The 14,072-nt window shown below is 40.0% G+C and overlaps 1 protein-coding gene and 1 non-coding gene across 3 annotated transcripts in view; one reads left to right on the forward strand and one right to left on the reverse strand.

Annotated features, from left to right (window-relative positions):
* Window positions 1-8,049, forward strand: part of ZC3H8 (zinc finger CCCH-type containing 8) — a 27,579-nt gene extending 19,530 nt beyond the window's left edge. The window contains exons 5-9 of one of the 2 annotated variants that reach the window (XM_010829542.1): window positions 1,017-1,139; window positions 1,641-1,752; window positions 2,959-3,068; window positions 3,976-4,025; window positions 7,439-8,049. In XM_010829542.1, coding sequence (XP_010827844.1) covers window positions 1,017-1,139; window positions 1,641-1,752; window positions 2,959-3,068; window positions 3,976-4,005 — 375 coding nt within the window. In that variant the 3' untranslated portion in view covers window positions 4,006-4,025; window positions 7,439-8,049. Of the gene's footprint in view, window positions 1-1,016; window positions 1,140-1,640; window positions 1,753-2,958; window positions 3,069-3,975; window positions 4,026-4,783; window positions 4,877-7,438 lie in introns of those variants that run through there. The other variant, XM_010829543.1, reaches the window with a different exon arrangement.
* TRNAG-CCC lies at window positions 2,740-2,812 on the reverse strand. Its single transcript has one exon. It is a non-coding gene; the product is annotated as a tRNA-Gly (tRNA).
* Window positions 8,050-14,072: the final 6,023 nt, after the last annotated feature.

Raw genomic sequence — 14,072 nt, forward strand, 5'->3', positions numbered from 1 at the left:
TTGTTTTTTTACTTTTACAATATTGTATTGGTTTTGCCATACATCAACATGCATCTGCCACGAGTGTACACGTGTTCCCCATCCTGAGCCCCCCTCCCACCTCCTTCCCCATCCCATCCCTCTGGGTCATCCCAGTGCACCAACCCCAAGCTTCCTGTATCTAACCTGGACTGGCGATTGATTTCTTATATGATATTATACATGTTTTAGTGCCATTCTCCCAAATCATCCCCCTCCCTCTCCCACAGAGTCCAAAAGACTGTCCTATACATCTGTGTCTCTTTTGCTGTCTCGCATACAGGGTTGTCATTACCATCTTTCTAAATTCCATATATATGAGTTAGTATACTGTATTGGTGATTTTCTTTCTGGCTTACTTCACTCTGTATAATAGGCTCCAGTTTCATCCACCTCATTAGAACTGATTCAAATGTATTCTTTTTAATGGCTGAGTAATACTCCATTGTGTCCCTAGTGTTCTAAAGAGCCTTGTTCTTAGACTTCACTGTTTATCACAATGAGTGGAACTTACCTTTTAAAAATTTTTTAATTTTTTAAGTGAGGTCAAGTACAATAAAATCTCAGATGGTGCAATAAGAAATAATTGGTAGGTAAAGAATCCACCTACCAATTCAGGAGCTGCAGGAAACTCAGGTTTGATCCCTGGGGTTGGGAAGATCCCCTGGAGGAAGAAATGGCAGCCCACTCCAGGATTCTTGCCTGAAGAATTCCATGGACAGAGAAGCCTGACGGGCTTCAGTCTATGGGGTCGCAAAGAGCCAGACAGTTAGCATACAGTGAAGATACAATAAAAATTCAGATTGAACAAACACTAATGTTCAGTGATGGAATGATACTGAAACTGACAGTCATTCATTTGTTTCAAATGATATACAAAAATTCAGAAGAGTTACTTTTTAATGTTTTAAAAGGTGGTTTAAGATAACTTTGTACAATGGAATCAAATGTTTAATCTCTTATTTTTCACATTGAGTTTTTTGATTTTGTTTTCATAGAATGGGAAATCTAAAGAGCAGCAGCAGCCTGTGAGAATGAGTCAGGGGTTCATCAACCAACATACGGTGCAACGCCAGGGAAAGCAAATTTGTAAATACTTTCTTGAAAGGAAGTGTATTAAGGTATAGTGTAAGCAAAAATACATTAAGATGTAAGGTATAGCAAAAATGTTCTAAAACCAGTTTCTGTTAGACACTCCAAAAGCATACCTGTATAATTTTAGAACTGTTTTCTTTCTGGAAAGGTTTCAAGTAGAAAATTTTACTGAAATATTGTTTTGTATTTAAGAAAGTAGTAATGTAATTCCACAGTGATAAGAGAACAGACTCTGTATGATTTTAATACCATTAGACCATGAAATTCGTGTACCTTGTTTTATGTCTCTGAAAATAGATAATTTTTTTTAAATGCTTTGTGTTAAAAATGTTAAGGACTTGACAAATTGCAAGCCAATATGTGTAATACAATGCAGTTATAATAGCTCTTTAAAAATCAGACTATACTGCTTCTACCTAAGACTTTGTTTTCTTCTGGAATCATTTGCTTATCCAGAATTAAGTAGGAATTGTAATGGCTTAACTGTGAGAAATAATGGCTTTTCCTTGTTTCTTCCTTTGGCCCAGGGAGACCAATGTAAATTTGATCATGATGCAGAGATAGAGAAGAAAAAGGAAATGTGTAAGTTTTATGTACAAGGATATTGTACCAGAGGGGAAAACTGCCTATATTTGCATAATATCCTTTATCACAAGATACAGTAACTTTACTTTTCATAAATGTTTACATGAATGTAAAATTTTGAATGAAACCAGTGTTTTAACCATGACAAAATTATATATCTAAGCTCAACTCGGTATTGAAGTGATTATATTGTTCACAGATTCCCTCCCCCACCCCCTTGCCCCAAGAAAGAATCTTTAGAAATTCCCTCAAATGTACATCCTGTCTAACTGGGTAGTGAAACAGGGTCATGAGACCTTTCATTTTAGGTCTCAGGAAAACATTCTCAGAATTTCTGCTGTGACATCCATGAATTAAATCTGTATTCATGAAATCTACTTCGTAAAAGAGGCAGGAATTGCATAGTTTGGGAGTAATTCTTTTCTGTTATACTCTGTGCTGTATAGAGATTAATTGTCCCTTAATTGAAGAGTAACCCTAACTCTTGAGTATAAATGGTCTAGACACGCTATGAAAACATGGAACATAACATTTTAGGATAACTGCACATTTGATCACCACAAAAGTTGTTTTCCTTTAAGTCATTCAATATAAGGAATCTCAAACCCTAACTTGAGAAATTTTTCCTGGAAAATAATATCAGAGTTGTATATATGGATCCCATTTTAAACAAGTCTAATATATGAAGGATCCAGATTTGCAAGACATAATTTTATTGACTTTAATTCCCTCACCCCAAAAGAATGCTTTAAAAATAGTCAAATTTCTCAAAGTATTTAAAATGCACATCTCTTTTGTCTTATCAGTGAAACATACCTGTAGTTTAAGAATGATTATGAGGGAGAAATTTGTCCTGTGCTAGCCAATAAACTTCATGTATATAATCATCCTAAAGTTAATTTTCTTGTAACCCAGTTAATAATTTATTGTCTTGTACTTTATTTTATTAAGAATGGATCTTTTTATTTTTAATTCATTAATTTATTTGGCTGTCCTGGATCTTAGTTGCAGCACGTGGGATCTTTAGCATGTGGGCTTTAGTTCCCTGACCAGGGATTGAACCTGGGACCCCTGCATCGGGAGTGCTGAGTCTCAGCCACTGGACCACCAGGGAAGTCCTGTCGTCTCATATTTTACATAGAGAATTTAATGTTTCTACTAGTAGAAAAGAACTTCATATAGGAAAAATAAAGTTATTAGATTAATAATAAGTTATTTTAGCAGGATTAAAAATTTTTTCTTCCTTAACACTTGAGTTACATGAATATCCTTGCAAGTTTTACCATACAGGAGCAAAATGTTATCAGGGAGAACATTGCAAGTTTTCACATGCTCCATTGACTGATGAAACACAAGAACTGTTGGCTAAAGCAAGTACAATTTTAATTTTTGTTTTTCTTTTTTAAAGAATACGTTTGAACCTAAGGGTGGGAATTTAAAAAGACATTTAAGCAGAGTGCTTCATGGGTTAGCATATGGGTTATATTAGGACTGATAATTTAACAACTTACTTCAGTATAGAAAATAATTATTCATTTGTATGTTTTTCCTTGTAGCTTAAAGGAAAATTTATACTTGTTGCTGGTATAAATTGGAATGTTCTTTAAAACTTTAGTGTATTTAGCGACCTCAGTAGCTAAGTCAGCCAATGGAAAACAAAGCAGATAGGAGAAATAGTACTCCTGATATACTCTTAGAAGGAAAGTTAAGGATCATTGGTTGATAAATATTTTAGAGTTACATCAAAGCATACTCAAGTGATTATTTCAAAGTTTTCTTCAAAAGCTCTTTCAGATTGTAAGAAAAGATAGTTGAAAAATAATAGTCGTTTATGTCCTTTCGTTTCCATGTATGAGTTGGACCTAATCTCTTCAAAATTAAATTGAAATGTGAGCGAAAAGAAAAGATTCTTTTGAAACCAAACTGTTTAATCTTGTGGCAAAAACTCCCTTGAGCATATGCAAATATTGGAAAGTCAAAGGTCCTTATTTCTGGATGCTTTTAGTTTTGAAATAGGAAGAGTTATCCTTTAATTAGAAATTATACCAAATATTTGGTTGTTTATTACCATGAAGCATATATGGAAAAAATGATGTATGTAGAATTCTATTTCCAATTCCCCTTCTAGTAAATATTATTAGGTGATTACTAGGATTAATGGTTTAGGAATCTTTAGAAAATTACAAGAAGAAAAAAAAGAAATTACAAGAGTATGATGATGTACCTGAATTAGATAGTACATGAAAATGATTGTGAATTTTTTTCCCTCTATATTAGATTTTGGATCCTGAAAGGAAGTCATCATGAAAATAAAATAGATGAAAAAGGTAAAATTAAAATTTAACACTTTTTTCCCCCCTCTGAAATGTCTCTAGAAATTGGCATGGGAATATATATGTTCTCAAATAGAAATCTTTTTCTCACTCCTACCCCACTTAAAAATTATACAATATTTGATACATATAAATAGATATATATGTGGGTCTCTGTGGATCTACTTCCCACTCTGGATTTGTCACTATCTTTTTGTATTTTTATTCTCTTGTTTTATTTTTTGTAGATTTACCAAATATGTAAGGTTAACTGAATATTATGCTTGGGTTTGGATATTATTTTAAACAGTATCATAGTCGATATTTATTGGTGACTTGCTATTCTTAGTCATCATTATGCTTCTAAGATTCATTTATGTATATGTGTGCAGCTGTCATTCATTTGTACTCTTGTATAGAATTTTTTTCTATGAGTATATTACAATTTATTTAGACATTCTACTGCTGATGGACATTGAGGTTATTTTTAATTTTTAAAATACAAACTCTTATTATAAATAAGTGTTTTACCTGTCTTTTGAGGGAAATGTGTGTGAGTTGTCCTGAGTATGAATCAGGAAATAGAATTATTCTATCATCTTAAAACTTAAGATAATGTGTATACTTATGCCTGATTTACATTGTGGTACAGCAGAAACCAATATAACATTGTAAAGCAATTTTTTTCCAGTTAAAAAAAAAAAAACTTAGGATAATGCCAGTCTTTTCTAAAGTAGTTCTTACAGTTTTTATTCCCACCAACTGTGTAAAAGAAATTCCGTAGCTCCACCTTCAGAAATGGTATGGACCTAACAGAAGCAGAAGATATTAAGAAGAGATGGCGAGAATACACAGAAGAACTGTACGAAAAAGATCTTCACGACCCAGATAATCACTATGGTGTGATCACTCACCTAGAGCCAGACATCCTGGAATGTGAAGTCAGGTGGGCCTTAGGAAGCATCACTACAAACGAAGCTAGTGGAGGTAATAGAATTCCAGTTGAACTATTTCAAATCCTAAAAGATGATGCTGAGAAAGTGCTGCCCTCAATATGCCAGCAAATTTGGAAAACTCAGCAGTGGCCACAGGACTGGAAAGGTCAGTTTTCATTCCAATCCCAAAGAAAGGCAATGCCTAAGAATGTTCAAACTACTGCACAATTGCACTCATCTCACACTCTAGCAAAGTAATGCTCAAAATTCTCCAAGCCAGGCTTCAGCAATAGGTGAACCGTGAACTTCCAGATGTTCAAACTGGTTTTAGAAAGCAGAAGAACCAGATATCAAATTGCCAACATCCGCTGGATCATCAAAAAAGCAAGAGTGTTCCAGAAAAACATCTATTTCTGCTTTATTGACTATGCCAAAGCCTTTGACTGTGTGGATCACAATAAACTGGAAAATTCTGAAAGAGATGGGAATACTAGACCACCTGACCTGCCTCTTGAGAAATCTGTATGCAGGTCAGGAAGCAATAGTTAGAACTGGACTTGGAACAACAGACTGGGTCCAAATAGGAAAAGTAGTATGTCAAGGCTGTGTATTGTCACTGTGCTAATTTAACTTCTATGCAGAGTACACCCTGAGAAACACTGGGCTGGAGGAAGCACAAGCTGGAATCAAGATTGCTGGAAGAAATATCAATAACCTCAGATATGCAGATGACACCACCCTTATGGCAGAAAGTAAAGAAGAACTAAAGAGCCTCTTGATGAAAGTGAAAGAGGAGAGTTAAAAAGTTGGCTTAAACCTCAACATTCAGAAAACTAAGATCATGGCATCTGGTCCCATCACTTCATAGCAAATAGATGGGGAAACAGTGGCAGACTTTGTCTTTTGGAGCTCCAAAATCACTTCAGATGGTGATTGCAACCGTGAAATTAAAAGACACTTACTCCTTGGAAGGAAAGTTATGACCAACCTAGACAGCATATTAAAAAGCAAAGACATTACTTTGCCAACAAAGGTCCATCTAGTCAAGGCTATGGTTTTTCCAGTAGTCGTGTATGGATGTGAGAGTTGGACTATAAAGAAAGCTGAGCGCCGAAGAATTGATGCTTTTGAACTGTGGTGTTGGAAGAGACTCTTGAGAGTCCCTTGGACTGCAAGGAGATCCAACCAGTCCATCCTAAAGGAGATCGGTCCTAGGTGTTCACTGGAAGGACTGATGCTGAAGCTGAAACTCCAGTACTTTGGCCACCTGATGCAGAGAGCTGACTAATTTGAAAAGACCCTGATGCTGGGAAAGATTGAGAGCAGGAGGAGACGGGGACAACAGAGGATGAGATGGTTGGATGGCATCACTGACTCAGTGGATATGAGTTTGGATGGTCGCCGGGAGTTGGTGATGGACAGGGAGGCCTGGCGTGCTGCAGTTCATGGGGTCACAAAGAGTCAGACATGACTGAGTGACTGAACTGAACTGACCTTCAGCAATGCTTTGATTGTCAGGATTTTAAATTTTTGACCAATTTATTGGATGTAGAAATGGTATCACATAGCTTTATTTTCATAAAGTTGTACATCTTTGTTTATGCTTACTAGCTTTTGAGCTTCAGCTTTAGTGAAATGCTGTTAATCTCTTGCCTGTATTTGTATATTGGACTGATTTCAGGAAAAAGAGAGTGGCTATGGGTGTAGGGAAAATGGAAGAATTAAGACTAATTGATTTTTTTTTAAACAGGGTGTGCGGTAAAGACTTGATTTTCTTTTTTTTTTTCCCCATATGGAAAACGAGTCTCCCAGAACCATTCTACTGAAAAGACTGCTTTTCCCACTGATTTGTAATAGCCCCGTGTTGTATATTGGGTTTCTTCAAATGGAGGTGTATTTCTGGGATCTCTGTCTGCTCCTTTTGTCTGTTTCTCTGATACTCTACTGCTTTAATTACTGGAGCTTTACTGGATTTTGATATAGTTTGATAGAGAATCTGCTGTCAATGCAGGAGACACGAGACGTGGGCTTGATCGCTGGTTGGGAGGATGCCCTGGAGTAGGAAATGGCAACCTGCTCCAGTATTCTTGCCTGGAAAATTCCATTTACAGAGAAGTCTGGTGGGCTACAGTCCATGGAGTCGCAATGAGTCCAACATGATTGAGCAGCACACCACACAGTTTGATAATTTTTCTAATGTTGTTCTTCAGGAGCATCTTGACTATTTTGGAGTCTTTTACTTTGTTAGTTTAGTTTTTTTTTTTTTTTTTTCCCCAGTAGTTTTAGAGGTGGGGTGTGTGGCTAAGTTGATAATTTTTACCAACTGATATTTTTTTTTTTCTTGGTCTTTTTGGCCACACTGCATGGCATGTGGGATCTTAGTTCCCCAACCAGGGATCAAACCTTTGCCCCCTGCATTGGAAGCACAGGGTCTTAACCACTGGACCACCAGGGAAATCCCCAGCTAATGTGTTTTTGCTTTTTCTTCTGTAGCTTTGTGTGGATGAAGAGTGCTTGTGTCTGTGCCTGTTGGAGACTAATTGAAGACTTGATTTGGAGTGGTTTACAAGATTCCTGATGTAGAGCGCCCCCTTGTGTCATTACAGTGAAGTGCAACTCTTCCGTGGACAGTGCAGAGGGACAGAACGTGGTGTCTAATTAGTGAAGGGTTGGTCTCCACCAAGATGGTTCCAGCCATTGAAACAGGAGGAGTGTATATGACAGAGATGCCAGCTGGTGGGCAGATGTTATGGTAGTAGGTTGCAGAGGTCTTTTCTGAGTGATTGCATGTTCTCAATAAAATAGGAAGCAAGGTTAGACTGAGTAAGGAGGGATGAAGAGGTATAGGAGTTTGAAGAGAGAAAACCATCAGGTTTCTCATAGAAGACATCCGGAGAGTAGACAGTAAATACACAGTTAACTCTTTTCATGTCATTAAATACATTCACAACATGTTGTTAATGGTTGCTCATAGCTTTGTTTTAAATTATGGTTTGATGTTTTAAAACCCATTTCCTGTTTTTGGACAAAAAAGTTGTTTCCATTTTCCTACCGTTATAAATAAAATGGAACAGTGTCTCTTGCTATACCATTCTTTTTTTTTTAATAGAAATTCCAGTGATGACATTTCGTTCCCTGGCTGCCTCACAGCCTCTCGCGCTCTGCTGCCCTGGCGCAAGGGCGGGACGGAGCTTGGCGGGCCGGGGGTGCGCGCCGACACCGTTCCCCAGCCGGCGACCGGCCTGGCGAGAGCAGAGCGGGCGGGGAGCGCGCCGCGGAGCGACGGCCGGGGCTTCTGCTATGCCATTCTTAAGCCTGGAGTTTCTAAATCTTTTGTCGATAAGATAGTAGAATGGTTATCTTTCTCATTAGTTCATAAACTGCAGTAGAATGTAAAGTTTAGGAGTGTGGTGATATCTTAATATAATATTCAAATACAGAATTTTCCAAGCACAAATAATAAGCTTCTAAGCATGTACTTTTGTTTAGTAGTACTGATTATTATTAGAAAAATACAGTGAAACTGAAACGATCATCATTATATGTAATAGGATCGCTAACGTGCTGTGTACAGTAGAGGCCAGCGTTAGTGACGCTTGTTAGCAAAGCCCTGTTTGAAAATATGAGTCAGAATTATTTTGGTTGTAACCTAATCCCATAAAAGCCAGAAAGGAAATTGAATATACTCAAGCAGAGGTGTATCAGACAAGACCTGAGAAAGGAGGAAACAAGGATGGGTCCTGGGCGCTTAGCATGGGGAGTCTGTGAGCTGAGAGCAGGTCATCTCTCAGCTCCCACTGCTGTCTGCCAGGCTCACTCCATGGCTGTGATGGGGAGGAGGGAAAGAGAAAGCACTAGAATCACCCATAGGAAGCCACATGGGAGAAACGCTGAGTCGATGCTTTAACAAGGTTCGTTATAAGAACCTTCTGTAACTTAATGACATTGTTCAATAGAGTGGTTATGTTACCTGTAGAATTGACATTTTATATCTTCTTTAAAGCTCACACACAGTTGAATTCAAGATCTTGGCTTGGGCAGTGGTAGAAGCGACGTTTGGCCAACCTGTATGTAAGCTCACACTGGCTATTGTACAGTAAGCGAACATGAGCACATACTTAGCATGTGCAGGCGCTGGGCTATTTTATTCAGTACTGTTTGACTTTTTATAATTTAAGCCTCAACACCTTTTGAGGTGGATAATGGGATCCATTGCTTAGAAAAGAAAGAAAAATATTTAGCTTATACTTTCTCTCTTTTCATGAGCCTTGAAAATACTTGTATTTAATCTTCTATGACAGTTTTTAACAATTTTTTCTTTATGTATTGTCTAGTTTAAATACACATATAAAGTTTATGTATAAGAAAAAAGTATTTGTTTTCAAAGAGGCAGTGCCCACCTCACCTCTGAACTTAGAAGCCCAAGCGGAGGTTGGAGGGACTGAGAGTCACAGGAATTTAAATAGCTACAACTATTATTATTATTTTGAAGAGGCAAGCATCTCTGTGTCAGGGGAATCTTAACTTGTGGCGTCAAGTCAACCTAAAGAAGAGACGTATTCGCAGATGTGCCCTGTGCACCTACACCAGCCTCAGGCAGTGGGTCGCTTGCATGGGGGTTCCTAGAGCCATTTTCAGCTGGTCTCCAGCCTCCAGTTTCCACTTGCTTCTCTTTTCCCCAGTTAGAGCAGGTTTTCCAAGGCACTGCCGCAGTCAGGCCTCTGCTCTGTTGTACCTTGAATCAGGGTCTGTTTGCCCGGTTTTAAGCACTCTGAAGCCTGGGCATCAGCAGGCTGAAGTGCCCACAGCCACTGCTGCTCCGCTTGGCTTCCTCCTGTAAATTACTGATGAATCTCACTGACCCTTGAAGCACTTACAAGCAAGTACATGTATAATAAAACCATAGCCGTAGATCTTCATGACTCAGGTATCGAACCCAGGTCTGCTGCGTTGCAGGCAGATTCTTTACCATCTGAGCCACTAGGAAGGCTCATAAAAAAACCATAATTTTAAAAAAAAATCAACCAGGGGAAATAATAAAAAAGTTGTAATGGCGGAAACTGTACATGGATTAACACATCGTTTGGTCTGCATGGTTACAGCTGTATTAAATGTATCTCTGATTTTTTTTTTTTTTTGCCATGTTGCACAGCATGCAGAATTTTAGTTCCCTGAGCAGGAATCGAACTGGTGCCCCCTGCAGTAGGGGCATGAAATCTTACCCGTTAGACCACCAGGACAACCCTATCACTGATCTTTTTTTAGAACCCAAACAAAAACGATGAAGTGATTATCTGTTTACCTCTTATTTTCAGGAAGGAGAAAAGGTATAAAATCTGTTTTAATAATAGTTTCATAAAAAAATTCTCACATAGGTCTTCATTATGGAAATTGCTGAGTGGAACGTGAACAGATTTCTCATTTCTAAGATCCTTTGTGATATTTCATAGAACTTTTTTGCAATCAGTTACTAAAAGACACACGACAGCAAAACTCAGGGTTTGTCAGTTGGTGAGACAATATAAGTAAAGTGTGTAGTCTTCCAACCATGAAATTAAAAGACACTTGCTCCTTGGAAGAAAAGCTATGACAAACCTAGACAGCATATTAAAAAGCAGCGACATCCCTTTGCTGATGAAGGTCTGTATAGTCCAAGCTGTGGTTTTTCCTGTAATCATGTACGTATGTGAGAGTTGAACCATAAAGAAGGCTAAGCGCCGAAGAACTGATGCTTTCGAACTGTGGTGCTGGCAAAGACTCTTAAGAGTCCCTTGGACAGCAAGGAGATCAAACCAGTCAGTTCTAAAGGAAATCAACCCTGAATATTCATTGGAAGGGCTGATACTGAAGCTGAAGCTTCAATACTCTGGCCACCTGATGCGAAGAGCCGACTCATTGGAAAAGACCCTGATGCTGGGAAAGATTGAAGGCAGGAAGAGAAGGGGACGACAGAGGATGAGATGGTTGGATGGCATCACAGACTCCATGGACATGAGTTTCAACAAACTCAGGGAGATAGTAAAGGACAGGGAAACCTGACGTGCTGCATTCCGTGGGGTCGCAAGGGTTGGACGTGGCTTAGTAACTGAACGACAGCGTAGTCTTCCAGTGTGTTGACCCAATTGTAGAACTTCAGTAATTTCAGGGGCAAGAATGTTGGATTACCTGTGCCCGGTCTTAATAGGATTCCTGACGTCCAGCACGGTTACCTCGGTTCACTGAGTAGTTTTATTAAACACAACCATTCAGGGGTTAGAAAAATACTGATGCGTGGGGCCCACTCCAGGCAGAAATTGTGGTTTTGGAGTTTTGGAGGGAAGCCTGGGATGTGTGAACCTGAGGTTTTTTCAGTAGCTCTCAGATGACTCAACAGCACAACCAAGGTTGAATACTACTGGTGTCAACAACTAATGGAAAAGTCGTTCTTGCCATTAGTTGAATTAAGCTTGAAATACAAAGTCAGGTCCTCTGCTGCACTCCTGGAAAAGCTACCATTTCTTGAGATACTTGGTAAGGAACTAGATGTTGCCGTGTCTAAACAGACACCCAGAACAGATACAGCTGTCTTAGGATCTCAAGGAGAGCCAGCTAGCCAGTGGAAGATGACAGAGAAGAGAGTTGTGAGGAACCTGGGTCCTTGAGAACAACTGAGCCATGGAATTCACGACCCTTAAAAGCGGAGACAGCCAACATTGAGATTTCATGTCATACCATGTGAAATCATATATTCTGTTTACTGTTTAGACCATTTTGATTTAGGCTTTATGTTACCTGCAGTCAAAGACAAGCTAATCCACGTGACCCAAAAATAAACTATTTGTTGATCCAGAGGCCACGAGTCCTCACCCACCGCTGTCCTCACCTAGACTCTTCACCACGTCAGCTCCTGTAGGCAGCACAGTGAGAAACAGTAAGAAACAAGTGTGCTTTCTTTCACAGCCAGCATCTCTGAAATTGGGATGTACTTTACAGCTGATGGAATATCACATTTTCATTGACTATTATTTTTTCTTACTGGTACATTAAAAATGGTGGCTTTTATTAAGTTACCAACATTTCAGTTTGAAAATGGGGGAGGTGGTATTCTAAGGTGGCTCCCAAAATTTTTGACCCCAGTGTAAACACCCTGCCTAACCCTCCATTAAGATCTCCAATCAGTTGGTTCTGAGTTCATCGAAAGGAAGATGATTCCAGGTGGGCTGTAACTAATCAGATGAATCCTTAAAACAGACTAGGACATTCCCAGGTGGCCCTAGTGGTAAAAGAACCCACCTGCTAATACAGGAGACATAAGAGGCGTGGGTTCAATCCCTGGGTCAGGAAGATCCCCTGGAGGAGGGCATGACAGCCCACTCCAGTATTCTTGCCTGGAGGATCCCATGGACACAGGAGTCTGGCGGGCTGCGGTCCATGGGTTCAAGAGCGGAACATGACAGCATGCATCACCATCTCTGCCTGGTCTTGAGACTGCATACTGGATTTCAGTTGTTATTTTGGGAGCTCTCGATCTTCAAGGCTGCTGGGGAGAGAAGAGTGAGATTAGGGTGAATCATTGCCACAAGACATTTTACCCAGATTCAGCTATTTTTTCCTTTTTTGGCTGTGCCACATGGCATGTGGGATCTTGGTTCCCCAACCAGCGATTGAACCTATACCCCCTGCATTGGAAGCACGGAGTCTCAACCACTGGACTCCAGGGAAGTCCTTTCAGCTGTTTTTCTTAAGTAAGATTCTCTTTGAATTGTTGTAAGCCTTTAATTTCCAGAATTCTGAAAAAAAATTTAATTTTCACTGTTTTGGTCATTGTCCTCTCATACTTTTTATTAAGCAGTAGATTGCAGAGATCCTTTGTCTGTCCTTTCAGGAGTGATGACAACAGTTCACTATTAAGTATTGTTTGACATCTTTTTTCCCCCATGTCTGCACTTTAGAAATGCTTATCTTTGCCTGGTATGAAGACTGCAGGTGTCCCATCTTCTAGTCTTTTATTTCAGAATCGCCCTTTCCTGCCTGGTGGTCCAGGAACTCACCTTTCCAGCCTGATGTTCCTCATTTCTGAGTGGGTAAGGCCTTCACTCCTGCTCCAAATATTTAAACTGCCTTTTTCAGGGGTTCCACAGAAGTGGCCTTATTTACCATTCACACAAGTCTTAAGTAAATACAAGTTTTGAATCCCAGTTGTATCCTGCACAAAAATATTTTAAATTTATTTGCCTGGATGTGTTGCTTGGCAGGTAAGCTTGTTACATAATAATATAAACTGGACTTAATCTTGGACTTCCTGAACAAATTCGTGATTCAGCCCGTATCTGCTGACACACCAGCCTTTCTGTGTACCCGAGGACCGTAAGCCAATTTCAACTTCCTCATGTCGCGGAGCTCAGTTTGGTGAATCCAGATTCAACAGAAACGCTCCTTTTTCAGCCAAAGACATATAAAATGGTCACTTCGGTGTGAAAAGAAGGAAAACCTAGTCCCAGTGAATTCCTGATTGTCTCGGGGGCTGAATGGCTGTCCTTGTGTGGCCGTGAAGGGTTCTATGTTCTCCCCAAGCTGCGGAGGTGATGTGAGCTGCCCCTCAGGAAACAGAAAGCTGCCCGGCCTCCTGCAAGACTGCCATCAGCTCTGCCGGGCTGAATTCTTGGGGATGCGCCCTCCAGCTAAATCTGCACCAAAAAAAAAAAAAAAGGTAGAAGTGACCTTGACTTTTGAATGGGATATGCAGGCCCCTCCAGGTGGGGGACTAGAGGGCAAGATGGGGAAGGAAGCACCCTGGAACAGATGGGGAGGTGGCCTCTCCCCATGGCCTTGGTTCTGGCAGATCTCAGCAAGAGGGCTTCCCTGGTGGCTCAGTGGTAAGGACTCTGCTTGCCAATGCAGGAGACGTGGGTTCAATCCCTGATCCAGGAAGATCCCACATGCCCTGGAACAACTAAGCCCGTGCACCACCACTACTGAGCCTGTGCTCTAGAGCCTGGGAACCACAACTACTGAAGCCCAAGTGCCCTAGAGCCTGTGCTCTGCAACTAGAGAAGCCACCACGGTGAAAAATCTGCATGCCACAACTAGAGCGTGGCCCCCGCTCACTGCATCTAGAGAAAAACTCGTGCAGCAGTGGAGACCGAGC

This window comes from Bison bison, unplaced genomic scaffold (assembly GCF_000754665.1).
Source record: "Bison bison bison isolate TAMUID 2011002044 unplaced genomic scaffold, Bison_UMD1.0 scf7180017864508, whole genome shotgun sequence".
Classification (NCBI taxonomy): Eukaryota; Metazoa; Chordata; class Mammalia; order Artiodactyla; family Bovidae; genus Bison; species Bison bison.